General features: G+C 47.4%; 1 protein-coding gene across 15 annotated transcripts; it reads right to left on the minus strand.

Annotated features, from left to right (window-relative positions):
- Positions 1–419: 419 nt before the first annotated feature.
- On the minus strand, positions 420–27711 carry LOC125991165 (calcium/calmodulin-dependent protein kinase type II subunit gamma). Of its 15 annotated transcripts, none has more exons than XM_049758783.1 (25): positions 27664–27711; positions 26370–26469; positions 23773–23992; positions 21911–22005; positions 17597–17656; positions 16671–16725; positions 16464–16529; positions 15435–15507; positions 14187–14289; positions 13495–13578; positions 13036–13130; positions 12615–12737; positions 12416–12499; positions 12073–12115; positions 11402–11464; positions 8826–8866; positions 8241–8324; positions 7073–7117; positions 6944–6989; positions 6698–6778; positions 4816–4965; positions 4172–4247; positions 3993–4087; positions 3614–3850; positions 420–3281 (listed from the first exon to the last, which is right to left on the minus strand). In XM_049758783.1, the coding sequence occupies exons 3-24, from the start codon at positions 23835–23837 to the stop codon at positions 3618–3620; spliced, it is 1860 nt and encodes a 619-aa protein (XP_049614740.1). In that variant the 5' UTR covers positions 23838–23992; positions 26370–26469; positions 27664–27711; the 3' UTR covers positions 420–3281; positions 3614–3617. The 15 variants fall into 15 exon arrangements, with proteins under 15 accessions (XP_049614740.1, XP_049614739.1, XP_049614741.1 ...); XM_049758782.1 differs by having other exon boundaries at positions 6935–6989; XM_049758784.1 differs by lacking the exon at positions 11402–11464 and having other exon boundaries at positions 6935–6989.
- Positions 27712–27731: the final 20 nt, after the last annotated feature.

Here is a 27731-nt window from a genome sequence, read left to right on the forward strand (position 1 = left end):
TTTGCAGTCTTTCAGTATTAATTTATGGGGAAAAATGATTTTTGTAATTACTGAGGTTATGGCCGCATGGTGACTTAATGGTTAGCTTGCAGTGTAAGCCCTGTCTCTTCAAAGCTAATAGGTAAGCAGAGCTGCATTAGGATTAGTTTTTGGTCGAGTGTTCGGCCAAGATGTAGACTTGGTGGGTATTTGTCTTTGGTGATGTCATGCGCCACACAGCTACATTATTTGACAAGGGCTTGGTGAAAAAATGCTGCATGTGATAATGCTATTAAATGTTTATTGGCGCTCTCTAAGTGTGTGTCTGAGGATGTAAACATAATTTAATAATTCCCGATCATTTGACAAAAGCATGTCAAAGGCATTGTGATTGAAAAAAAGAAGCAAAGGCAGCGCAAATGAGGCGGGCGGGTCCGGAGCGGGGTGCTGAAATAGTATTTTTATTAAATACTTTCAAGATCCAAGTCTGAAGAATAACAAAGCTAGGATGAAGACCAACTAACACTCAGACAAACACTTTATAGTCGTCAATTCAAATGGTTGTTATTTCATTGTACATCATGATCATGCAAAAAAAAAAAAAAAAAAAAAAAGGTCCAGCGTCCGCGTGAAGGCTGGGTAAGGTAAGGTAAGGGTGGCGGGGAGGGTGGAAGGGCAAGGGGGGAAAATAAGCGCAGCCCAAATATCATACCATAAACAACGCAGGGGGAAAAAACATCGAGGGCCTCATACCAAGCGTCGGCTCCGGCATCCTTTTTTTCCCTTTGTTTTTTTTTCTTTTTGATTTAAAAAAAAAAAGTTTATTCATCATGTCACCTAGTCAACATTCGAGATGGAGGAAATCTCAAAAGATGCAAGTATCGTCATAATATTATTAACACTAGTAGAGCTCCGTCCTCATTCAGGTAGGTACATGGTAGAAATGCGTAACTGAAACATGCATAATAGTAACTAGTGCTCTTGCTCGCTCTCTCTTTTAGAGACTCCCCCACCCGTCCAGAACAGAGCAGGCACAATTCTTTTTAAAACCACCAGAGGTCGTTTTTCTCGGTTGCAATCGTAATCAAATACGTGCATGTGTGTGTGTGTATGTCGCAATCACTTCCTAGCCCAACTTCCTGCGGGTCGCGTGCAGAACTCCAGCTTGGCAACTTGGCAATTAAAAAAAAAAAAAAAAAAAGACAAAAAATTGACAGCCACTGACAAAAAACATTGCCAAGAGAATGGAGGCAACATCAAAGTTCAGGAGGGGCAGACAAGTGCGAAGCTTGAGGGGGGGGGGGGCACACAACATTGTGGGTCGAGTGCAAATCACACCAAATAATGAGGCGGTGTCCATCACAATGTTCCGGCCCGGTTTGAAGGACAACACTGTGGGAATGGAACACATCACATTGTGGAGTGGGGTGCTGATCAAAACTTTTTGGGCCAGTGTGTATCACAACATTTTGGATGACAACACTGTGGGGTGTGCGCACCTAACGCCGTTGGGTGGGTGCAGATCACGCAACATTGTAGGGCGGATAACAATCACAACATTCTTGGACGGGAGGAGACTAAAACTTAGTGAGAAGCAGTGGACCACAACATTATGGGTTAGGTACAGATCACCCAAAAAAAAAAGTGTTGGACAGATGGGAGGATTATACAAGATTGTGGGAGTGTAGATTACACAACACTGTGGGACAATTGAAGATCACAAAATTATGGGATGGGTAGGGATCACACAAAATTGTAGGGGGTGTAGAAAACCACATAATGTTTTGGGGTGAAGTGGACCACAATGATGGGAGCAGTCAAGATTACGCAACATACTTTGGTGGCTGAAGATCACACAAGATTGTGAGGTGTGTGTGCAGATTACAACATTAAGTGTTGTGATGGGGATCACAACATTGTGGGGTGAGCTCAAATCACACAAGATTGTGGTGGTGTGGCTCACAACAGTGGGGTGATGAAAACATTGCAGTGGGTGGGGGGGGCACACTACAGAGTGGTGCAGGTGCAAATCAAACAACATCGTGGGGCGGATACGTCAAACAGCACCAGGCGTGCGCGTTATGACGTTGAAAAAGTGGTAGGACACAAAACTTTGGGCCGCCCAAAACAGAAAAAAAATAAAATAAAATGTTGAATGGAAAACTGCAAAGTCGAAGAAACTGCTGAGGTGCACAGGATGCATGTACATATGATACACATTTCTACATACATCTATACACACACTGTATTTACACAGTGAAAAGGAACAAACCAGGCCCAACAGGAAAATAACAGACTGGAAGGCGAAGGACGGACGAGGCGGTCAGGGCTCGCATGCGATCGCCTCACGTGAGGCAGTCCCTTTCTCAGCGGCGCCCTCTATCTGCCGCATTATCAAACCCATCCACCCCATTGCGGCATACGGACAAGACAGGACAGGACGTACGCGGGAAGCGTTTTCAAACTCACGATAAAAACACCTCTTCTGATTTTTTTTTCCCTTCTAAAAAGCACTTTTTGAAAAGTAGCCAGTCAGACAAACACAACAGGACAAAAAATAAAATAAAACGAGGCTCGTCACAGAACTCTAAAAAACAACACGAGCTTAAATCGGCTTTCCAAAGTGTGGGGGTGAGAAAACGGTCAAAACACGCAAAACGCCTAAAGTTCTACACTTTGGTGCTTCATGATATCAAGTTTCGTCATCACCCACTCAGACTCGTCCACACGCTCCCCCGTTCCCTTTCATAAGCCACGAGTGCTTTTTACGCCGCGACAAAATCCAACGTCTCCGCTTCTCCCTCATTACACAGACGAGATAAATGCTTGCTGGGGTTTTGGTGGGTTTCTGGAACATCTAAGTCATAATTTACATAGTATATTCATAACTCATACTCATAAACTGTCACAAGTGTAAGTCGCCTCCTCCCGCGCGACGCCTCGTCCGGCGCGGGCGGGGCTGAACAAAGATGGCCGCCGAGGGGAGGCGCGAGAGGGCAAAGACACGCCCTCCGCGGTCAGGCGGGCGCCAAGATGCATGCATCACATCCCACGTGGGAGGAGGGGGCGGGCGGCAGGGGGGGCCGGGCGTTGTCTTGTGCTCGGCCGGCGCCCCCCCGCGGGGTCAAAGGAGGACACGGGGGGGGTCGGTTGGTGGTCGCGGAGAGGGATGCCGTCTGGCCCGGCCGGGCTCCTGGCGCTAGCCGATCCACGCGGGGGCGTTGGGGCCCCCCCAAACACACTCGCCGGAAAAAAACTGCCCCCCAAAACGCCTCCACCGGCACAGTGGAGGCTCAGGACCACTGAGGGGACAAACGACACCGGGACGCAACGTCACCATGAAATCTTTACGAAAAATTCAATCAACGGATATCAAAGTAGGGTCAATTGGGAGGGACGCTGTCATTTAAGTTGACAGCAGACGGTGGTATGATGTCATTACGGCTGCCCCGGGGATGAAAACAAATAAAAAGGCGAATGTTTTTCTGCTTAATTCATGTTTTGACTTGACTTACCCTTGCGTGAAAAGCTTCAAATAAAGATGTGCACATTGAAAATGCCACCCAGTTTTGACATCTTAGTTCCCTTGTAAGTGGAGCCAGGTAACGTGTAGGCGTGGTCCCATGAGGCTTACCTGATCACTGTAGTGGCGCGGCGGGCGCTCCCGAGCAGTGGAAGTGAACGTTGAGCCACTTGCTGTCGCGGCGGTGCCACACGCGGGTCTCCTCCGATTGGCTGGAGCGCGGGCGGCCGCCCGAGTCTACGAACTGCGTGAGGCGGATGTACGCGATGCACGCCGCGTCCTCGCCGATCAGGTGCACGTGCGGGTTGAGCAGGGTGGTGTGCACCGGCTTGTTGTTCTTGCTCAGCACTGTGCTCATGCGGACAGACGGGGATCGAACACGCGGCAGGGTTGTTAGTGCTAAAGGACATTTCGAAAGACTAAATCCCAAGAGGAGCAGTCAGGGTTTCAAAAACTAGTTTTGATAAAATGTGTGTGCATGTGACCTCACAGTTTTCAAAGTAGAACTTGTGGAAGTCCATGCCCTCCACCAGGTTTCCCAGAGCCTCGGGTTCGAAGGAAGTGAGCCCGGGATCGCAAATCCTCCTGCCCAGGGAATGACCAAAGCAAAGAGGTGTGCGAATTAAGAAGACGGTAAGTAGTAAAGCCACAGAGCGTGCTGTCACTTACGTGTAGGCGTCAAAGTCGCCGTTGTTGATGGCTTCAATCAGCTGCTCAGTGATCTTGATGATCTCCTGCTTGCGGCCTGAGGACGCAGGGGTGGACAGACTGGGTGACAAATGCTGACCGAGCGCTAACAAGTTTGCCGCTTGTCTCGAAAACAATGCGAGACAAGTGTCAACTGAATTCGCTCTCTGCGATATCCCGTCTGGCAGACGATCGCCAGCAGGCCTCCAGCTGCAAAGGGCGCCACCGTACATCACAAATATACTCACGCAAGGACGGCGGGAACCAGTCAGGAAATGCACAAAAGTATTCGGACACTACTCATTGTCAAGTTGAACATGCGGTCATCCCACAAATGAACTGAATCGATCATTTCAGACAAGTGTATGCTTCACAATTCATCGGATCAGTCGGCCGGCGTTCACGTTTCAAGCAAGCTAGCAAAGGGGAAGAAATTTCAATCCTGTGTTGGTTTGGAATTAGGGTTAGGATTTTTAAATATGCTTTCAAGTCAGGCTCAACTTGTTTCAAAGCATGAAGTGGTTGGTGAGCATTACAATGGCCACCAGGGGGTGGAGTTAGTAAGTGGCAGGCGAGGCAGACAGACGGGTGGTCGACCGGTTGGTTAGTGTCTGATGTGCTCTTACTCTGCTTAACGTTGCTTTGAGCAGCGGCAGAGTTGTTGCCCCCTACTGGAGCGACGGTGGTGGCGACGGCGGCGGCGGGCGGGCAGGACAGTTCAGAGTCGCTGTTGCCCGTGCTGTTCCAAGCCATGCGTTTTACGTCATGCGGTGGTACTGAAACAAACAATGGATGGTCAACACCAACACATGCATGGAAGGACAGACACCGACCGGGGAGAGGTCATGGAAATCATCCAAATGCTCATCCCATGCAGTTAAGAGCAAGACCCAGATTTGTTCCAAACAAGCAGGTCACAAGGAGAAACATTTGTTCTGTCCATCTTCAATTGGCAATTAAAAAATGACAAAGTGAATCTTGCTTTTAAACTTTATGATTCTTAATTTGCCAATTGAAAGAACAAATGATAGACAGACTCAAGGGGAGAGGGAGGGCAAGATGGCAGCTGGTAGCAGGATGAGTGCGGCTCCGATTATGACGTGCGAGTCATGCAACTGCTGGCCCTGCGCACTCTGCTCTTAATGCTCGCCACGACGCAACAGTGTCCTCTGAGGAGAAAGGACAGAAGGCGACGTCGGCGTTGCCTGCGGGTAAGGGTGGGGTGGGGTGAGGGGGACGATCGTGCAGCTTTTTCTGACAAGACGGGGGAAGATTAGGAAGGAGCTCTTAGAATACAATAGAGGTGGGTTACAAGATTAAGGCGACATCCTAAGATAATGCCCATGCAGCAGGTGGCGCTATCAGCCACAAGGTCGTTACATTAAAAACCAAATGCGAATCGGCAAAATGCGCCTTCGGTGACCTCTTTTAACTTTCACTTCAGTACACTTTGTCGTTTATAAATAATACAGAGTAGCAAATCACTGCAATAGGCTACGGCTCCCTTGAAAACCTACAGCAGTTATCGGATGTGAAGTCCGCCTAGCAACAAGTGAGCAGGAAATAGGTAGGTATCATCCCGAAAATAAAATACAACAAATACAAATATAGAAAGGAATCAGACATGTTTGGGGTGTAAAGTGTAAGAAAGAGTGAGTGTGAAAAGATTCACAAGCACGTGGGTGCAAGGGGAGCGAGGGCGTCGTCCAGCTGGAGCTGTCACATTAGGAACAAGAGGGGAAAATGCAGGGATAACACAACACACACACACACACACACTCAAAACACACACACACTTCAGGGTTCCCACAGTGGCCCTGATGGCTTCAATTGCTTTGTGCCTGGAGTGTATGCCAAAGCTGAGAGTACTCACAATTCTAGGGGGGCTCAACACAAGTTAGGGTCCCAACTTTTTTTTTTTCCTTCTTCCATATAATTTTCAAGCAGCCAGAGTTGGTCAAGATGACATCTCATGACACGATTTGGGAACACGCTGACACCGCCGGAGCGGCTCCGGCCTCGGCTGGAAGATCCAATTATTGTATTCCACGCAGCGGCATCGCACAAGTGAGGGGAAAGTGAACTCGGCTATTAAAGCCAGTCTGTACATTTGGCCTTGATCAAATCCAAATTATTAACCGGCGGATTAAACTGGGTGAGAACTGACATCTGTGCTTGGCATCCAAATTGTAGACTGACTGTCAGCCTCATCCGGTTTACTCAACCGTCGCATTCATTTGGTACGGAATCCCGAAAGCCGAGACAAAACAAATTGATCACAGGGTTGTCCGAAGCGTAAAATAAATCAAAACAAAAACGCCATAACAGTGGGAACCCGCAGCTTGGCGGGTGAGTGAGTGAAGGTGCACGGAATCGCTGCTGGTGACCGCAGGAAGAAGTGACAGTGTTGGGTAGGAGGTTTTAAGGTTTAAGTTAAGGGGAGGGCAGGGGGGGGGGATCTTGCTTGTTAGCTCCACCAGAAAGCTTCCTGTTTTAAAGCAAACTTACTGGCAGGTGAGCTTTGAGGTGAGGGCAGAAGTGGGGGCATCTCCTCGGTGGCGCTGCTCAGACTCAGCGCTGAACTGTCCGCTAGAACACACACAAACGCGCGCACATGTGCGTACGGACGCAGCCAGACACACAACATGTACAAAGACACGATCAAGAGCGTGTCTCCCCCAAATAACCGCGCCTCGAAGGATGGGAGAGCAAATTAAAGAGAGTCAAAAAGCAAAAAGGGAGTACCTTGCTTACCTTTCATTTCTTCCTCGTCGTTGGTGGCGTTGCTCTCTGTTGACCCCTGAAGTAACGCCCCCCAAAAAAAAGTTAGAACTGCAACCGGTTCCAGGTGACAAACATCTGAGTTTTTAGCTTGCATCTCACCTTGATGCCATCGGGAGGGTTGTGGACCACCGTGCTTTGAGACTCCTGCCACGCAAAACAAAGTCATTCATGCTGATACGCTAGGCAACAAAAGTTCGCTTCATTTACAATACCCAAATTGAAACTGCTAGCATACATGAACACATGTACTGTTAGAGCCCTTAAGCTAACTGCCAGCTACTCCCCCCAAAAAGTCCCTACACCGTAGCAACACAACAGTCAGGTTTAGCAGGTTACTGAGAGGAGGAATGCTAGGCAAGCACCGAAATGTGGAAGATGACGTTAGCAAGATGCTTAGGAAAGCGTTATTTATCAAACTGGATAGAATGCGCTACTCGGCAAACTGATCGGGCTGAATAAAAATAAGCAGGGCGTGGCGAGTTGAACCCAGCGACGTCAAAACGAGGTGAACATGTGCATCCTGACATTTAAATGTCATCAGTATCCCATCATGGAAAGAAAGTAATGGTAATGCTAGTCTTCTGGATGACTTGATAGATCATTCCAACAAATTCTTCCCAGAGGAGTTGGAGCCAGGTGGCCCTACTACATTTTTCTATGTCCTAACAGGTCACCATTAGATTCAACGTACATTTTTGTCTTTGCTGGTGGAAGTCGACAGGGAACAGTGAGGCCTACTTGGAATGTTGCCCAGCCAAAGTTTGCCTCGGGTCGGATGCATATGCTCACCAACTCCTTTCCAATTTTTAGTTGGCCCCCTCCTCCCATCCCTGAGTGCTTGGAGGAGCAACGCTCGGGCCTAGTCGGAATGTTGCCCATACAAGAGCTGCACGCGCTGACCAAGTATTTTCCAATCTCTGGTTCTTCTTCACCTTTCTTGCTGATCTCCCCCTGTACTACACTTTTATTCATCATACGCATCATTAAACTTGAGCGCTGTGGAAGGGAGGGGAAAAAAAAAAAAGAGACTCTTAAAAAAAAAAAAAAAAAAAAAAATAGCGCTTTAAGATTTGTCTGTATTTTGAATTCAGGAAGCACATGCGCACCTCAGCAGGGGGAGCCTATGGAGGACACGTGCAACACTTTCTAAATGGTGGCTGAACAGGGACGACAGTCACAAACACGATGACAATGGCGCTCAAACATCTACTGGGGGGTTTGGTGTTAAAATGCAGGGACCAACAAGACTGCGGCGGGCCTACTGTACCATCTGGGCGTTGGTTGCCATGTTGCTGTCTTTCAGGGCATTGATGGCGCTCACTATACTGTTCTTACTGTTGTTGGTGGAAGGCTGGGACAAGAACGCAAACACTCAAAGTGAACACACACGGATTAGAATGGTGCTCCTTTTAGGAAATGGAGGGCTAATGTTAGTCAAGGCTGGCGAGCTGTTGAGAGCTAACAGGGCAAATGAGCGGGTGAGTGCCACAGAATGGCCTTTAGATCATCCTTTTTACTGCCTCAATAACTCTCTATGCTTCGACCACTTAACTGCACAGAGACCCCAGGGGCAGGAAGAGGAGGACGAGAGGTGGGCAGGAGGAGGGAATGATGTGTAATAGTGGACAAAGATGGATTTCTTGAAAGAGAAGCGGTGAAAAAGCTTCCGAAAAAATATGAATATTTAAAAAAAAAAAGACTAGATTGATACATCAAAGGGGTAGGAAAATAAAATCCAGTTTTGGGACACGAAGGATTTTCAGGAGTCCACTTAAAACGAGTGGACACGCGAGCTAAAAACAGGAACAGGAACAATCGACTCAATAAGAATAATTCAAAGCACGACTCTTACCTTAGCAGAGTCGGATTTCTTGTTGAGTAAACTTTTGCATGCTGCAAAAAGAAGGAGAAAAGGGGGAAAAAAAGAGAAGGATAGAAAGGGAGAGAAACGGGCAGAAAAATTGAGTTTCACATTTGGCCATGGACTGAACGGTCGACAGGATGATGTCACCCATGTGGAACCTACAAAACGTGTCGACCGGGCGGATTTCCCCCCCTCCCCCTTCAGCTACATAAATTGGCTAACCTCTTTTCAATCCATTCCCATCATAATCCATTCATTGTCAGCTGGGGATACGAGAAGAAACCTGAGCGCAGTGTAAACTTCCTGAATCCATTTCCTGTCTGGAAGGAAGGACCCCAGCACAACTAAAAGGGAAGCCGTAAACCGGCTTAATGTATAATCATTGATTTCTCTTAAAGGGCCCTGGTCACCTTTCGACCGACACAATGTTAAAATTCACACGCACAAATTAAAAATAAATATAAAAGCAATCTTGTGTTTCTTACCTTCCAGAAGAAAAAGTAAGGAAGGAGGGGGAGGGGGTTGGACACAGCAGAACAAAGATAAGGGGCACAGAGTTGAAAGATGGCAAAAAAAAAAAAAAAAAAAAGGAAAGTCATGCTTTTGTATTCTTAGCTGCTTTTAAATTGTCTTTATCTGAACCTTGCCATGCAGCAAGCACAGAAAAACATTCCTGATAACCAGGGTCAGGGCATTCTTCAGCCATCCGGGGCCACCCCTTCACCCGTGCCAAAGTTAAGAAGGCGGCGGCGGCGAAGGGTGGACGGGATGGTTTTAACACAGCGGCAAAGATATTGCCTCCGGAGAACATTCCATAAAACACACGGGAACCTCTAAACGTCAAATGTCCCAAAAGTAGCGTAGGTGGAATAACTCTCGCTCTCGCTTTGATTTAGTCAATGTGAAATACAAACCAGCTAGTTTGAATTAGTAACGAGTTAAAAAATGTCCCACCAAATAAGTCAAATTAGACGAGGATTACTTCGCGGCGTCTCGAACTGATTGCATTTGACCTTAAAGGTTCCGCCGTACCGCGCATGCGAGAAGCAGCAAGGCAAAACACTCCTGCATGGAGCATAATACACACTCGTGTGGCATTGAGGCAAAAATAAATAATAATAATTAAGGCAACATGATGCTCAAGCTGTCACACCCTGCGTATGCAAAAAGGGGGTGCAAGGAAGCAGTTTAGAGTATCAGTGATGAGTGAGAGCATTCGTGGGGAAGGAAAAGGAAGAGCTAAACAACAGGAGAGCTCATGTCAAACTTGATATTGAGGAAAAAAAAAAACAACAACTTACAAAACTTGATCCAGGGAGCCCGCAAAGCTTTAAAGGGCTGCACAGCTGACAACCAAACCTTCACAAGCACCCACTAGAATCACCATTCAGACATTTCCCAAAGCCGCACCTGCACCTGCCTACCTTTTTGAATACGCACTCTGATTCATGCAGTGTAGAGCAGAGCAGACCCTCCCGTGTGGCAGACAACGATGACGGAGAACCCGCTGCGCTCTACACTGTTCCTGCGCTCAAATCTAATGGAGCCACCATCGGAATCGCCGACCTTCAGCGCACGTTCCCACCCGGCGGGATGAGGGCTGTCTGATTTTAGTACTCGCCGATTCAAGACGATCCATGCCGTTGTGTGTCGTCCATGTTGGGTTGCAGTTGGGCATGAATGAATCACATTCAGCCCAAGATTGACGCATTCCTTCGTGGCGGCATGTGGGGCAAGTACTAAAAACAGACCACAGGAGGGGGGGAAAGGGTGGGGGAACAAGAGAATCATCCGGAAGCCCGTCTTCCATCTGACTTCCCCAGAAACCCTCTCCCCCTTTCCGTCATCCGCGCCTTATCCCTCCCCAGGAAAACCCAGGTCCGACGATGGCAGCACGCCAACCCAGCTCTTGCCGGCCCCCTGCAGTTTCAGTTACCCGCCCCCAGGATACAACGCCCCTCCTCATCCCCTCCCGCCCCCGAGGTCTGGGGGTCAGCAGGAGGTCGGAATGGAGCTTGTCAGATGTGGTGACATGGCTCGTTTCGGGGGATGGAATTGGCGTGGTGGGAATGGGGCGGGGGTGAGGAGGGGTGAGGAGGCAGAGGTGAGGTGAGTTGTCGATGTGGAAAGAAAAAAAAAAAAGTGCTCTAGAGGTGAACTGATGAGCAATAAATGTGTTTTTGTCGCATTAAATCAAATTGGATAACCATTTGCTTGTGGAAAGGGCATCTGCATGTTTTAAAAAAGTCACTTTTAAAGGCCTCGCACTTATCAAATATGACATTTGGAGAGGGCCATATTGCTTCAATCACCTAACACGCATCTCAATGAATTAGAATCCCCACGACACTGAACCAATATTCTAATTTATCGAGATGCACATATGCGTGGATATTTCTCATGTGTAGACGAGCTTAATGTTTGCGCATGCAGATGTGTGGTCCTGAAGATGCCAGCGGAGGGTGAAGCCCCATGCACCAGCCCCATGAAACAAAAAAAGTGTGCGTGTGTGTGAGTGAGTGAGTTTAGAGAGGAGGTGGATGGGCGTGTCTTCTGGGACGTACCTTCCTGAGCCAGTGAGGCAGTGGAGGAGGCGGCAGCAGCAGAGTTGGTATGCTGCCGGCCCACTATTGGACGAGAAATGCTACAGTTGGGAGGGGCTATGAAAATTATACTTTTTGACCGTGGGGGGGCCTAGGAAGCCACGGGGGGGCGCGTGGATTCAAGCCCAACTACATCATGGATGTGGACTTGGACTGAAAGCAAAAAAAGATGTGCACCCCGTGGATTCCTAGGCCCGGAGTCGAAATGTTACCCATGGAATAAATAAAAGGCCCCAAAACAAGCCAACCTCAGCAGCAGGCTCAGATAAAAATCCTAATCTTGTTTTTACGGCATCACACTTGTCCCTATGTATATACATTAAAAACAAAACAAAAAAAGATTATCTAGACTATCTCGCAAACATGCAAATTCTCCACAGGCAGCAGAGAAAGAGGGACACACACACACTCTCACTCACACACAAAGGGAGAAACATATTAGCATGGACAAAGATACAAGTGGTGTCCACATACAGTCAATAACACGATATGTCTACTACCATACATTATCTTTATGGATTAGTGTGTGCATGTGTGTGTTAGGGAGGGAGGGAGGTGGGGGGTGAGGAGGACTCCGACTATCCAACTCTCCTTGCTCTGCGTGGGGAGCAGAGGGCGAAGGGCACACCCACCTGAGAAGTTTCTGGACACCAGCATGGTGGTGAGGATGGCTCCCTGCAGGAGGAGGAAGAGGCGAGGGAGGACATTAAAAGCAGCCGATGCTTCTTCTCCTTCCTACCTCTCTGTGTTCCATTTCCAAATGTGACTCGGGACGCTTATGTGATTAAAGTGACTACCGCGGCGGCTTTGAAATGTTTTTAGACGCGCTGGATTTGTTCAAAGCTGCCTCGGTGGCGGTACCAACTTCTAGCTGAGTCAAAATGAACTTTGTTCGGGATATATTGTGAAGTGAAAAGCTAAATAAAGACAGACAATTACAGTCATCATGAAGAATGCAAAATAGAGCAAGCGTACCTTGAGTTTTCGGCGAGCGTTAAACTTGCGGAGGCACTCGACAGTTTCCTGTCTGTGCATCATGGATGCCACTGTGGAGCGGTGCTGCAAAGGTGAAGCAAAAAAAAAAAAAATTACACGTACAACAAGGCTGTTAAAAAAATCGTGGGCATCCATTCAGACATTTTTTTCGATGAGCAGGTGATTCAGAGTTACTTACGCAGACCCACGGGTGCTTGAGAGCCTGCTCGGCAGTGATTCTCTTGGCCGGGTTGATGGTCAACATCTGGTTGATCAGGTTCTTGGCCTCGGGGGTCACCGTGTCCCACTCGGGAGAAGGAAACTAAAAAGAATGACAAGTGGTTACTAATAACCGATGCAATGTGTATTTGTGAATTTATATACGTTCAAATGTATAGAATTTAAATTGAGAGCGCGTTTTGGGTTGGGGGGCTCTTTATTTTTTTAGACAGAGCGAGCGACCACACACGCCTCTGCAATGCGTCAGGGAGGCTGACTGGATCAATAGCTTTGGACCAATGCTCAATTGGACACTATTAGACATTCCAAAACTGCTTAGCAAAGCCCTGCACTGCACTCGTCCAACATCGCCGCCGTTACACACGACGGCGGACACTTACGTCGTAGGCTCCGGCTTTGATCTGCTGATATAACTTGTGCTGATCCTCATCCCAGAATGGAGGATAACCAACTAACAAGATATAGAGAATAACACCTGCCAGAAAACGGAGAAGCACTGTTAGATGCAATCCCTTCATTTGATTAAAGACACTTGATCAATAAGTCCCTAAAAGAGCGGCGCGATAAATCACAGTCATTTACACCAAAATCTATTGCGGTAACTAAAAGTGACAATTCCACTCGTGAATTGCGGCCGGGAAAAGGGAATGAAATTGATAGATGGAATTTAAAAGTCACGCATTCATTGCGAGTAGCATAGATCACTGAGTTAAGTAAGCGTGTGCTTGTTGTTGGGCTGGACTGGTGACTGGTAGCACGCTGTCCCCATTTAACGTCATCGGAGCAAACCATCTTGTCGCTGCAAAATTAAAAGCCATTACCCATGGAAGACGACTCACCGCAAGCCCATATGTCCACGGGCTTGCCGTAGGGGTCCTTCCGAAGGACTTCCGGGGACAGATAGCCAGGCGTGCCGGCAAAGCCTGCCAGACAAAAAAATGTCAGCGGACACAACGAAGCAAGCTCTTTTTTATTGCTCATCAAGAATATTTTACTGTGAGCGAGATGGGGGGGAGGGTCGTACTACCTCGCTGACCCTCCCGGAATCTAACGCAAGGCCAGATTATGACGGCGCCGAGTCACAAGCGAACGCCCGTTAATCATCTGGCCTGTGCTTAAAAGTCAGCCAAATGCTGGCCGATCGGCCCCGCGCCAAGACACAGTGAACTGAGCGTGAACTGGATTCAGTGTGTGTGTGTGTGCGCGTGAAGAAACAAACATTCACACCGATTTGCTCACACCAAGTTTTGATCAAATGCTCCTCGTGCAACGCGGTCACCGGGGCCCTCGTTGGCATTTAAATCTCCTGACTAAACTGCAACTTATCATACGACTTGTAAATATACAACTTATTTACTCATTTTTTTACTTTACATGTCATTTAAATGGAACACTTAGTCAACCAGGATGAATGCATTTGCATATTTTATGAAAATGTGTTCACGTGTGTCTTGAACAATACTGGGCAAGCTTGTTTTTTTTTTTATTCCCCGGATTGCCGAGATGAGCGTTTCCGTTTGTGCTTTCTCACCAAACCAAGCCTGCTGGTCTCCCTGCACCTCAATAGCCAGGCCGAAGTCTGCCAGCTTCACTGCAGCTCCCTTCATCTTACTGGCCAACAACAGGTTCTCAGGCTGGGGAAAGGAGCACACAGACACACACACACATGGTGAAGCAGAATGCAGGACAGAAGATCAAGACTGTGAGAGACAGCAAGTGACAGCCGCTCTCCACCGAAGCCATTTTTCAAACATATTTGATGAATTCAATGTGGCTCGTGCGTGTGTGTGTGTGTGTGTGTGTGTGTGTGTGTGTGTGTGTGTGTGTGTGTGTTGGGGGCGGTAAAGGTGCGAGAGCGCGCAGTGATGGCAGGGAAAAAAGGGTGGGCACGAGCGGAGAGCGGACGGGTGGGTTGAGAATCTCCACAGCAGCAGCCGCAACAGCAGCCTTATATGGATGTGAGCCCGTCGCCATAGAAACCACCGGGGAGTTATTTAGGCAGCGCCGTAGACGGCATGCTAAATGGAAAGTGTACTTAGCGAGAGGCGGCGAGTGTGGCGGCGCTCTAAATGGCCGTTGTTTGGGCAGGAGGACATAAAGGGCCTGCGGTAAAAGCCCACTCAGGATAAAAGGCCAACAAATCAGACGACCAGACCGCATTGGGATAATAGCGTTGCGCTCCGAGGAAAAATAAAAAAAGAAATAATAAAAAAAATCACTTTTTTTAACCGCAAAATTATTATTACGATCCTTACTCGAGGCCACGTTGTCATCATCGTCTCAAAGTAGGTTGACAGGCAAAAGGAGCCGTGTAAGTCAATCAGCACGCCGACGAGACACTAAGCCCCTCCCCCCGCTCACTCCGCGGGTGGCGTGATGTCATTCGAGTTGTCCTGGCAACTTCAGGGCTTCATCTATATCGCCAGCACCCACCCACGTCAGTGTAATGTGTATGTGTGTCCTTGTTTTTTCCTTGCCATAGGTGACACACACACACACATGCACACACACACATGCACGCACACACACGCGCGCGAGTCACGTGGCCATGACTCATCAACTGAGAGAACAAATATGGAGGATGAACCAGCGGATGCGAAAGGGAAGAAGAAGAAAAAGCAGGACGGGAAAAAAAAAAAAAAAAGACGAGCCATAGAAAGCGAGCGATGGAGCAACCGGGAGCCATCTGTGTGTTGCCATGGCCACGAGCAGAGGTGTGTGTGCATGTGCGTGCGTGTGTAAGAGAGTGCGGTTGTCACGGAAACGGGCAGCCACTCACCTTGAGGTCTCTGTGCACAATATCATGCTGGTGGATATGATTGACACTCTCCAAGATCTGACTAATGCAATGACTGTGGGGGGAGGGAGGGGGGGGTAAAAAAAAAAGGGGCAAAGAGACACGTCAGATGCGGTAAAACAAAAATGTTCATCTCACAGATGCATGACTTCGCATTTGTCAAATATTCAAAGAAATCGAAGAACGGGAGTTTTCAGTGGCGCAACTGCGGGCGCAATGAACCGTAATGGGCCGCAACGTTAATGGCGGTAATGCGCATGGAATCATGTCCAAACGCAAGAAGAAGAAAGAGTGCACTCTGCACTAAGTTGCGTAACGAGCCTTTAGCAAACAAGGCGTTCTCCCTCGGAGACATAACACAGGCGCTGCAGTTTAAACAATCGATACTCCCGGAACGCGTGTGGGAAGCCATCTTAATAACGGGGGCGTCCGCGCAAGCTGCCGTTATTCCGCGTTTTCACACTCGCCTCGTGAGGACAAAAAAGAAAGAAAAAAAAATCCCTCTGGCCAGCAGCCCCGATCGCCTTATTACGACCGCCCTACGCGGATTGCAGTGTCAGGCCTCGGCGAGTCCCCGTGCTCCGGGCTCGTGTTTGTGTCACGTCTCTGTAAAAGGTCAGCGTCGGCAAGGTCGCCGGAGAACAGCGGCTCAGGCCTAATTCGAATGTAAGAGAGTGCGGGGGAGGGGGGGGGGGGGTTATCTTAAACTCCCTCCTGGTGTGCAGGGACACACAAAAAGCGCTAATCGGGTTGTCCAGCAAACTCTCTAAGCTGCGCACCACCCAGACAGCGGGAGAGGAAACTCGAGGAGTTAAATGTCAACCAAAATGGCAGGAAAGCGTGGCGAAATATATTCAAGGCGGCCAGCGCGCGCCAACAGGGTGGCCCCGGGGCCGGCCTCGGAAACGCCTCATTTGTCATCGTGAATGGCGACGTTGAATTTACAAGGCCTATAAAAGAGAGGCGGGCATGAAATATAAATGACGCCATTGATGAAGCGCCCGTGCGTACCTGGCGTCGGCCTCGCTGTAGTACTCCCTGGCTACGATATCTTCAAAAAGCTCCCCTCCTGTCACCCTGGGGGGAGAGAGTAGAGGGGGCGAGGGGGAAGGTTAGCAGGGAGAGCGTGCGCTTAGCATACACAAACAAGCCGCAGTCACGCGCGTGGACAAAATGTCAACGTGTGTGCGCGGGTGTGTGTATTCACAATATACTCACAGGTCAAAGACGAGGTAATGAAAGCCCTCTTCTGAAATGCTGTCATGCAGTCGCACTGAAAGACACATGCGGGGGGCGACTGTTATGTTCACACTTGTGGATTAGCACAATTCACACTTCAAAAGGAGACACTATTATTTGTAACAACAAAACTTCCTTAAAATTACGACTTGTACTTTTGACTCCATTCAAGCGGGTAAAACATTCTCTGTAGGGTTTAAGTCTGGACACTGACTTAGCATGTTTAAGACTTCAAACCTGATGAACTCCTTTGTGGTTTTGGCAGCTTGCCCCTTGAGTCATTACCGAGCTTGCTTATTCGATTTTCTTCCAAGTGGTTAGCACGTTTGCCGTGTCAACTTCCTCCTCTTTCACTGCGCTGCTATGACGTCGCTGGTACAGCTCCCGCCATCCAAGCTGAAATTGTGCGGATCGTTCAAGCCACATGCAGCCATCCGACAGCCAGGCCGAGACATGGCGGAGGGCTTGTGTCAGCCTATCGAGGCTTTTGGTTACGTAAAAAAAAAGGAAAAATATCACTTGTATAATATGGCCAAGTAGGATGGCTGGCCCCGCGGCGAGAAACTAGAGTGGCTGCTCATTCCTTCTCCTCCTCCATCTTCTCGCTCCTTCCTCCATCTGTCTCCTTCTCCTCGCTCGCGTCTCTCCATCTGTCTCTTTCTTGTGCCCTCTTTTGTCCTAACTTTCGACGCGGCCGTGCCAAAATGTGTCAAAACCGAGAGTGAAAGAGCAAAAAATCCATCGAGCGAAAACAGGAAAGGAGGACACAAAAAAAAAAGTGGGACACGACAAGCACCACCAGAAAGGTGTCATTGATTTAGTCATTTCCTCCTTCCTTGCCCTTTTAACATCTCCATTAGAGGCGAGGCGTCTATTTGGTGTGCGAGTCACTGGAGCAAACTCACCGATGTTGGGGTGTTTGAGGAGCCGGCAGATGCGAGCCTCGCGCTCCAGCTTCTGGTGGTCTGAGGAGACAAGATGGAGGGTTTTACTTCACACAATCTCATCGACTGATAAAATACTATTAAAAAAATAATCATCAGATGAGATATTACTTGTGACATATGCGTAAAGGCAAATATTGCAGATAATTAATATTGCAATCATGCAGCTGAGGAAAAGGTGCACTGAAGCGGAGGTTTGAACGTGCGCTCTCATTTAAGCTAATTTAACGCTAAGTGGAAATTAATGAGGGCGTGTACCGTCCCCATGTGGAATATTGCTGTGTTTGCACTTTTTGGATGGGAAGGCACACATAGGCTTAAGGATTTGACAGATTTTGCTCGATTTTTGTATGTTGTATGAATATGAGTCCAATAAATCCTTGCTAATTTGCAAAACTCCTTTCACATTTTTTTTTTATGTTCAGAAAGGACTATCATGAGATCTGCAGGACTGTGATCAAGCGTGACAAAAGAATTAAAGGTGAAGGTAGGACCTGCATCAGGGATCCCTTCTAAGCCCCTTCCACTTTGATAGTCTAACAAATGGCATTTATAATTTACGATATAAGTGGGCGTGTCCATGACTTGAGATTTTTTGGGCTATTCGTGTAAGGTGCCTGTTGAGGGCTCACTGTACACGAGTTTTTTTTAAATGACCTCCTGCCCGTGACGGCTTGAGATGTTACCACTAAAACATGTAGCGACGGGTGACCGGGGGTAACCGGATCCGGTATGAGTCAGAGTAGGCGTGTGCATGTTATACGCTGCAGCTAAATGTGCCCCCCCAAGGCCTCCGCACACAAATATTTGCATTCGCTTCTTGTCTGGCGTTCACTTTCGTACGCCGAGTCGATCACCTGAACCGATTGCGGGGAGACGACGAGCATATTTAAAGGGGCGCGATAAGAGCGGTATGGTATGAAAAATAAAAAATAAAACAAGAGCCACTCCTCCACACTCTCCAGCTGTCATGTGGCTTCTTTGTTTCGCTTCGTCCGACCTGTTGCTCCGTCGGAGAGCTTTTAAAGCCGCAGTCTGTTATTTCGAAGCTGTCTCTCTTTTTTTTTCTTTGCCTTCCTCCCCGCAAGGTGTAGATTTCCAGAGATGGAGGGAGAGACCCGAAGCGCTGCCTAATTACACCGCTGACGCAGGACGCCGAGACCGACAGCGAGAAGGAGGGAGGATTACACGCAGCGTCCATTTGCTAGAAGAGGATCACACGCTCCCCTGAGTGTGTGTGTGTGTGTCCCGCGTGGTGCAGTGTCATTGCAGCATTCACTAATTCATTCAATCTCCCCTATTTGTTGTGTGTGTGTGTGTGTGTGTGTGTGTGTGTGTGTGGGGGGGGGGGGGTAAAAGATGGGGAAAAGAGAGGGATGGAGGGTAATTACACTGGCACTTCCTGCTGCTCTCTAATTGGCCATCTGCAATGCCAGGGGGCGGGCCCCACGGCCATCTTACATCACGGACAATCGGAGGCGCCCGATCTACTTTTGAGCAAAAAATTGTGTAAATGATTCTGGCAAATAATTTTTAAAAAAATCCCCATATAATATGATTATTTCGGAAACACGCAAACATCTTAATCGTTTTTGGGATTTTACTGGATTGTGAAACTGCGCCAAACTTGGAAATGACGTGCCTCCCTGAATGCCTTTAGTCAGGAAGCGCTCACAGAAAGTACAGCGGAAAAAAAAATCGTGAGTCTTTAACAACACTTCCTTTCTGTTTCCATCGCTTCCGTTTGCCTCGCTGCTCAGCCCCCCCCTTTCCTCTCCTCAGATTACTGCAGTGTTTACCAGAGCTTTGAGAGACTTACCCACCAGGCCACGCGTGAGGTCACACTTGCCCCATCAGGCTAAAAAAAAAAAAAAAACCCTACCAGTCAAATCCTCATGCAGAGCCTGCCTAGGAGTCACTAGTACATGTTGTGTTTGCCGTAGTGCGTGTAGGTGCATGTCACTGCAGCCGCACACGCCGCGTTGCTATGTGTGTGTGTGCATGTGTGTGTTTGTTTCTCCACTTGACTCTATTGTGTGTCCCGCTTCACCTTGATGTCCCACAGCGACGAGCCAATGATCTGCCCTTTCTAAACCACTCTCACCGGACAAAATATTAGGTGCACCAGCGTCATTGAATGAGGACCAAAATATTTAATAAATCAATTAATAATCGGGTGAAACCTCCAACAACCACTTTCATGAGCCTGTCTATGGCTTTGTGTTCCGTTAGCATTAAGCTAACAAAGTCTCGCGAAATGAAATGACATGGTCTGGGTAAACATTTGTTTTCAAATACACGCTGTTTAGTTTATTTGGTTTTACGAGTCAGTTTGACAGTACGCTTTAACTGGGAGTGGCGAACAGCTTGAAGCAAGCACACTTTTCTTCTTATTTGCAGAACTGTGCAAGTGAGAGCGACAAGGAGCACTGGAAAAAAAATTGTTAACTCTAAATGTGCATAATGGCCGTGAGGCAAAACTATCCCCTGTTGACTGAGCATACTAATGACATGACAATTTTTACTTTGACTAGCAAGGGAGTATTTTAGATACTAGCTTTATGGTGAAAATAACTTACGACTCAACAAGCAGCAATTTTGCAGATAGTAAACGATTCTTCAATAAAGAGCCTTCAAGCTGTTTAATGCCAGTGCCAGTTAAAGCTTAGCGTCAAACCAAACCTAAATAAAGACAATGATTAGGTTGTATAGATAAAGCAACCGCAAAGCTTTGCCTTAGGCAAGTTGACTTTATGCAAACAATTGAAACAAGATTTTCTTTTAAGGCCATATCGCCCAGCCCCGCACCAAGATGGCCGCCGCTGGACGCCAGAGATGGAACAATAACTGTGGCGACATGCGCACGCCGATGCATGCTATATTCGTGTTACTTCACGCGCACGCATACCGTCAGACGACGGGAGGGCAAACGGGGAGGCGCCTATGGAATCTGTGGGGTCTTAGTGTTTGACGAGATACATTTAGCATAAGTGGATTAGCCTCAATCCCCCTTTTACAGCAAGACAAGAGAGAGGCCACGACGAAGACAAGTGAACGACGGACTTGATGAGAACAAAGGGAGACGTGTGTCTGTGTGTTAATGCTCGCAAGAAGCCTAATTGGGTGGTGGTGGGTTGGGGGGGGGCAATTAGGTTTGCCAGGGGAGGTGGCACACAAGTCCGCGTCACACTTACAGCATGGCAGCAGCAGGCGTGTGTGCACGCACGTGGGCGTGGAGCTGCGCGGCGATGCGGCGGCATATAAAATTCAGGCCCCGAGAGCTGCAGTGCTACGCAAAGACGCCACAGCAACAATTACATTGATTCACATCCTGCCCCTCCGCCGCTACCGCTGCGGTTTTTTATTTCATCCTCGCAAGCCCAGTCGACAACACACACACACACACACCCAACCCGCACTGGAAATTTGGATCAATTGACGGCACAGAGGATGTTGGGAGAAACTGAGTTATTTAATACGGACATTTGCAAAAAAAAAAAAAAAAAAATGCAGGGTCATTAAAGTGATCACAAGACCTTGTGATTGAATCGGATATCGCCTCGGCTGTTGGAATCATGGACACAAGCGCGCTGCGTTGAAACATGCGGCACTCACTGGGCAATTCATTAGGTACACCCGCACCACCTTAATGGCATCCTCTCATCTGTTCTGAATGTCAGCCAGCTAACGCCGTTTGAATCGTCTAAACAAAATATTCAAATTCTTCGTGGCGCGATGCAGTGCAGTCTGCCTGTTCAAAACAAGTAAATCTAAACAAAAACCAAGACCGCGAGAGTCACAATGGCGTTTTGTATTGGTGTGCATCCATCCAATAAAAAACAATTTGATACGCATCTCGATGCAGGCAGTGCGACACGATTTAAGGACAGAACATTTCCAACCGGAATGATCTGAGTGGATTCAGTGAAATTACAGTTAAAACCGATTCCATATGGCTGAAGCTTTCTTTTATAATCACTCGAATATATTTCATTTCGGCCAATTAGCGGATCGGGGTCCTGACATCTCTCACTAGGTCACACCCCTTACACACATCCAACACACAAATACCGTACATGCTGGCACATTTTCACATTTAACAAACCAGTATGCGTGAAACAAGGGATTATATTTAAAAAATAATAATAATAAACATCTTTAAGAGCTTGAGTTCTAATTCAAGGGGGATTAATCGGGCTTGAATGCACCGTTGAAACTCGACAAACAAACAAAGATGTAATCCGTGTATTTCTGTGCGAGTGTGTGTTAGCATACCTCGTGCAGATAGCTTCTTGGTGTTGATGATTTTGGCGGCGTATTCCTGCCCGGAGGATTTCTTGACACATCGGCGCACCACTGAAAAAGCTCCCCTATGAAAACAAGACCACAGTGTTATGAAATAGGCACTTCACAATAGACTCGACGAACCGAAACTTCCTAAAAGCCGAAACAATTGCAAATATAGCTTTATCTAGCAGGACCACATGCAAAATTCAGTTCTGGGCTGCTTTATCGGGGTTAAAAAGGATTACGCTGCTAACCTTGAGTTAACATCCCAACTGTCAACATAAGGACAGCAAAAACTAGTATGAAAACTTTAACATCTGATCTAGGAACTTTTGGAGGGACATTGCATTTTAACTTTCAAGGTTTTTCCTGGCTCAAATTTGATCATACCAAAGTGTAGACAGTCGAAGGGCTGTCGTTGAGCTCAAGTCAGGATTTAACCACTCCGCACCATGCCGCCGCCATGAAATGAACCGGACCTCTCATGGACGAACAAATACTAATCTTCCATAGACACGCAACTACAATGTTACGATGGAATTATATTTGTCACAATCGTACTGCCCAATGTTTATTCTACACACGAACCCCAGATGGAAACTGCACCCCCCCGCCCCCCTCACGGTCTACCACAGTGCAATTCTGCGCCATCATTTTCCGAGCACTATCATCTCCTGCGCAAGCACTCTGTTGCAGGGGAGGGGGCTTCGGGCGACCTGTCACTCCATGAAAGCGTCCACCACTGCCGCCGCCGCCGCCGCCACACTCAACTCCCCCGCCACCGCCACCAGCACTCTCCTCTTGCTTTCAATTATTTAGCAGCAAATGAGAGGTGACGGCTGACAAGAGGCCCCACGTGAAACAAGTTGATGATAATGACAGATGGCGGAAAAGATGCTTTAGGGTTCAAAAAAACAGTGGTCAGTGTTGAAGGAGAGCCACGATTCGAGATCTGCAAAGACATGGCTGATGCTGCCTTTTTAGGGAAGGGTGGTGATGATGATGTGGAAGAGGATGATGATGAAACAGCAGCAGTTGTGATGTCGTCATCAAAATACCGAGAAAACGCGCGTCACCACTTCTTAACGTGCGCGTGATTATTAGCTCCAATTTTAAAAAGTGAGAGAGAGAGAGAGGGAGGCACTGTGATGTGTTCACAGACCTGCGCCAGGGGGGGGGAACAGCTGGTGCGCGGGGCGTTACGGCGCAAACATTAATACAAGCGTCCGGGACCGCATGACTTCCTCATTAGGTGATCCAGGGCTATGTAACGTTACTCAACACGGGAGCACAAATCAACTGCAGCTGCTCATTGGGGGTGGGTGGGTAGTGGTGGTCTGGGTGGGGGGGAAGGGGAGGGGGGGCAGAAGAAGAGATCGGCCTTGCGAGTACAGCCTCCGGACGAGGGAGCCCGCGCGGAGCTGTCAAAAAGAAGCCTTGGGCCAGGGGTGGGGGTGAAGGGGGGAGGGGGGGGGGGTGGGTGTCAGCGGCTGAAGGGGGCTCCGCGAGGGCACAAAATGGTGGTTGAGTCTATGTTCACGAACCAACATTCGGGGGCGTTTAAAATTTTGAAGAGGGGCTAACGCGGCTAGTGGAGCACCGCGATAGCAGCGGGGCTGGTGACCGAACACAAGCGCTCTCGAGCGGCTAGCCCGTCTAGCTGCAGCCATTAGCGGGGGCGGACAAGCGAGCGAGCGCGACATATTGCAAAAGCCCCGGAGGTCCCTCCCGAAGCTACCCGAAAACGTTGGCCTGCAAGCCGGCCAGCCTTGCATTACAGTGAGACGAGGTTGTTGCAGGGGTGGGGGAGACTGGAAGACGAACACGGTGCATTTGTGTGTGCCGCTTACTTCCCGAGCTCCTCGTACAGCTGGTACTCGTCAGTAAACCGGGTGGACGTTCCGGTGGTCGCCATGGTTGGTGCCGTGAGGGGCAAGCCCAAGCCTCGGGGGAAGGGGGTGGGGGTTCGACGGCGGCTGGCTCTCCGTGCGGTGGTCCGACAGAGGGGTGCGTAGCCTAGCTTTCCGACACAAGCGAAGTGACAGGCAGGCAAGTCTGAGGAGCAGAGCCCTGCACACGCACACACAGAAAGGGAGGGGCTATTGAGAGGAGGAGTGACGCGAGTTGCGCGTGTGAGCCGAGCGGAGGAGTTCTCGCGAGATGTGCAGAAATGACCCCCCCAACCCAAAAAATAAACTGTGAACATGTGTAAGGCTTGGTTCTTTGCTTTATTAATACAGAGAATCGACTATTTCATTTAATCCTGTCATATCACGAATACTGCAAAGAGATGAATGTTTACACTGACGTTAAAAAGAAATCTATGCAAGTTGAGAGACAAGCATTCACACTAAATGAGTGGGAAACCTAATTTGAATGAATGCGGAGAATTTTAATTCCTTTTAAAATAATTTAAACATTTTGATGCACTAGTATTACAATTGCACCAATTTTATTTGCGTATAAAAATGGTTGAATGTTGCAAGACATGTTCAGTCTAATGTTAATGCTTGTAAAAAGCAGGTGAATGCTGAGACAAGCAGTAACACTCTTGCTAATGTATGTTATAAATGCTGAGAGGTAAACTTTTATCATAATGCTAATGCTTATAAAGGGAGTTGAATGCTGAGAGACAACCATTCACACATTTCCTGAGTGTCCAACTGTTCTCTGTCCCACTTGACTGCAGCAGCAAGGCGGCCTCCTGCTCACACACACATCCGCGCACACACATTGCATAAGTATAGGCAGATAGAGATACACACAGCATGGATCAATATTGATTAATGCAGGTCTTGCTCTGAACATAGTTGCCCTTTTCCAAGTCATTGACTTTGCTTTTGCATATGGTTCTGTGTCAGTCAGGGAGGGGAAGTGGGGGGCAAAGTTTGGGGGGGTAGCAAGCTAGCAACACGCAAATGGGCTGCAGCACCGTGAGCTGGCCGGCTCTAAAAGACGCCGTCGCGCGCTATCAGAGTGCCTTGCTAAATGTTTAATGTGGCGTGAGCGGGAGGCCATTGCTGGCCAGGGTGGGTGGGGCTGTGGAGCTCTGGAGGGGGATCATGATGCCCCCGCAACTCACATGCTTCGCTGCTTATAGTGCAGCATGCAGTGTCCATTTTGGCTCTAGTTACCAACTACCCCTCCCTTCTGACTTTTGGAGACTTGTGGTTCCTCCATCTAACGTCGAGCGAGGCCGAGGCATGCAGTGTGTGGTCGTCGAACGCTAACAAAGGGCTGAGGAGTTGAGCATTATGTAACAGCGTGTGGAGGCTGAGGAGGTGGCGGAAGAGGAGGCGAGGCGGCCGGGTTCGCACGTAGGAAAAGGAGGGCAGGAGCGAGGCCATCAGCCTACGTTTTCTGCGCGCAGCTCATTTGTCTTCACGCACACACACAGCCGCGTGCGAGAGAGTCGGCCTTCTTTTCTGCATCGCGCGCACGCAGCTACCACTTCATATTTGAACTTTTCCATGTTGCGGCTTTTCTTTTTGTGTTTGCATGCTGACAAGCCTCGGGAAAAAAAAAAATCAGCATTTTGCTCTTTTTCAGAGTGCTGAGCAGGCACACAGAGGATGCTCGCACGCTGCGTTCAAAGACTGACACAGAGTAGGAAATTTGAGCACTAAGTCAACAGACAAGCACAAGAAGAGTGATGGTTTTGTTTAGCCATCCATCCACTTTGTAAAGCGAGCGTCTTCATTAGGGTGCTTTCTGCAATGGCCTATCAATAAATCTATGGAGCTGTCCGTGGTACTGAAGTAGCAGACATTATTCAACACACCCTCTACTCTCGACATTTGTTTGCGATACGCTTATCTTTCCTCAGTCGTATTATAAATTGTCATATACACAGACTGACTGCATATGCAAAGGCAAGCACATTTGGATATGAGCAAGAGTAACAGTTCTTTTTGGCAAATAGTCATTTAATGAATCACATAAGTCCTCCAGTCTGCGTGTGTGCGTAGTCCGCGGCTATTATTAGCTATAAGAGGAGGCGTCGAAATGAAAAGTAGTAATCGTTTTGAAGCACAGCGTCATGATCGACATGGCATTTTATTTGATCGTTACCTTTGTGTCTTTTATGGGTTTCTAAAAAATAAAATATTGTGACTGATATTAGGGGCCACGACGCAATCTGCGTGTTACATCACCACATGACGATGATAATAATGAGAGGGTGGACGGGGCCACTGGACTGAGTCATAACACGCTTCCTTCGCTCCCGCCTCTTGTTTTTTTTTTTTTCTTAAGTTTAGATGTACTACTTTGAAGACAATGAGAACAAGGGGCGGAGTGAAGAATAAGTTGTCGAAATTGTTTAACATGATATATTCTACCAAATATGGGGAGGACATTTAATTTTGTATTAAATAACATTATTTTTTAATACTTGGGTTCGCCATCCTCACGTTTTATTGTGACTGAGTGTGTGGCTGTAAAAGACCTGTAGCGTTGGCTGGTTCTTCATACGTTGAATGACACTGGGTGGAGTGTGTCCCAATTTATTTGTCCAGTCTATGCGGCCGCTTCTTCCCACTGATGGACTGTCAAAATTGCAGCAAGGAAGGAAAAAAAAAATAAAAAATTTAAGCACATAAAAAGCTTGCTACTCACTGATTGACTCCATTATCGTAAGGAGGAAAAAGTGTTTTATTGATTTTAAAATGCCATTTGGAAAGTTGGGAGTGATTTATCAAGAATGAAAAGTGTGCTTTTGCTGACCTCCGGTGGTTTTTCTGCTGAGGTAGCCAAATGCTGCTATTTTTCTTATTTATTATGGAAAATTGACTTTTTAAATGTTTTGTATACAAATCGTTGTGTCTGGAGTCTCTGGGCTGCCTGTGAAGCCATCAAGTGCGCAATTAAACAACTCAGCCAATTTCATCAGGAAATGATGAGTATATTTTCAAAATGGAAAAAAATTCAAGGCACATCAATTTTAATAGAAGAGTTTTAAATCCAGAATGTCTACTTTAAAAAGATTGAAAATGACTGAACCCACACACACATTTAGTTGTGGCGTGCGGTCAAATCCTGACCAATGTCAGCCATGCTCACTGAGCTGGAACAATAACCTGACAGATGCACCATAAATACCCGCTTGGTTGAAAACCAGGAGAGTCAAAATTAATCCATTTTTTTTCTTTGTTTTTTTTTTAAAACTGATAAGGGTTTGAGTGATTTGTTTATTTCCCGTCACTGCGGCTTAGCGGGCTTGGGTCCTCTGCCAAGTGCAAGTTTGAATGACCTATTTGAGGGTAATTCTATCCCAGTTGTATTATTTAAGAAGACGGTATCATCGTGCACTTTGAAATGTGGCAATGTGAATTTTTTTTATAGCTTCACAAAGGAATGGGGGTGATAATGTAAGCCTTATTTTTTTTAAATAGGCTAATTAGGGGACATTGCTGATTTATTTTGACCTAATTGTATTTTATTTCTAAATACATTTACAATCAAGCTATTTCATTGTTAAAAATATTTATATTTTAAACATGTTTGGGAGAAATCCTGTCGAGTGCTTTATAATTAAGGTAAGACTATTTTTACATCTCTAATTTTGACATTTTCATATTGCTATGACTTATTCTATTTTTGTATATGTATTTATCTACTCTATATTTGCTAGAATATTTTCTCAAATCAGACAAGAAATATTGATAACAGTAAGACATATTTTATAAATAGTTCAGATTCATAATTCAAAAGGATTATGTTACATTGATTTGGGGGTATACCTCATGCTTCTTTTTACAGCCTTACAGTTCTGCATCCATTTTAGGTTGGTGGCTGCCATGTACAGTTC

Source organism: Syngnathus scovelli, chromosome 21 (genome assembly GCF_024217435.2).
Source record: "Syngnathus scovelli strain Florida chromosome 21, RoL_Ssco_1.2, whole genome shotgun sequence".
In the NCBI taxonomy this organism is placed as follows: domain Eukaryota; kingdom Metazoa; phylum Chordata; class Actinopteri; order Syngnathiformes; family Syngnathidae; genus Syngnathus; species Syngnathus scovelli.

Bases quoted from the DNA above. Each gene is read 5' to 3' on its own strand.
- LOC125991165 (XM_049758782.1), bottom strand. From the start codon at position 23,837: ATGGCGACCACCGGAACGTCCACCCGGTTTACTGACGAGTACCAGCTG. The intron at 22,006-23,772 runs GTAAGCGGCACA...TTGTTTTCATAG, and splicing joins CTGTACGAGGAGCTCGGGAA to GGGAGCTTTTTCAGTGGTGC. The intron at 6,779-6,934 runs GTACTCCCTTTT...TGTGTGTTCTAG, and splicing joins AGAAATGAAAGGTAAGCAAG to CGGACAGTTCAGCGCTGAGT.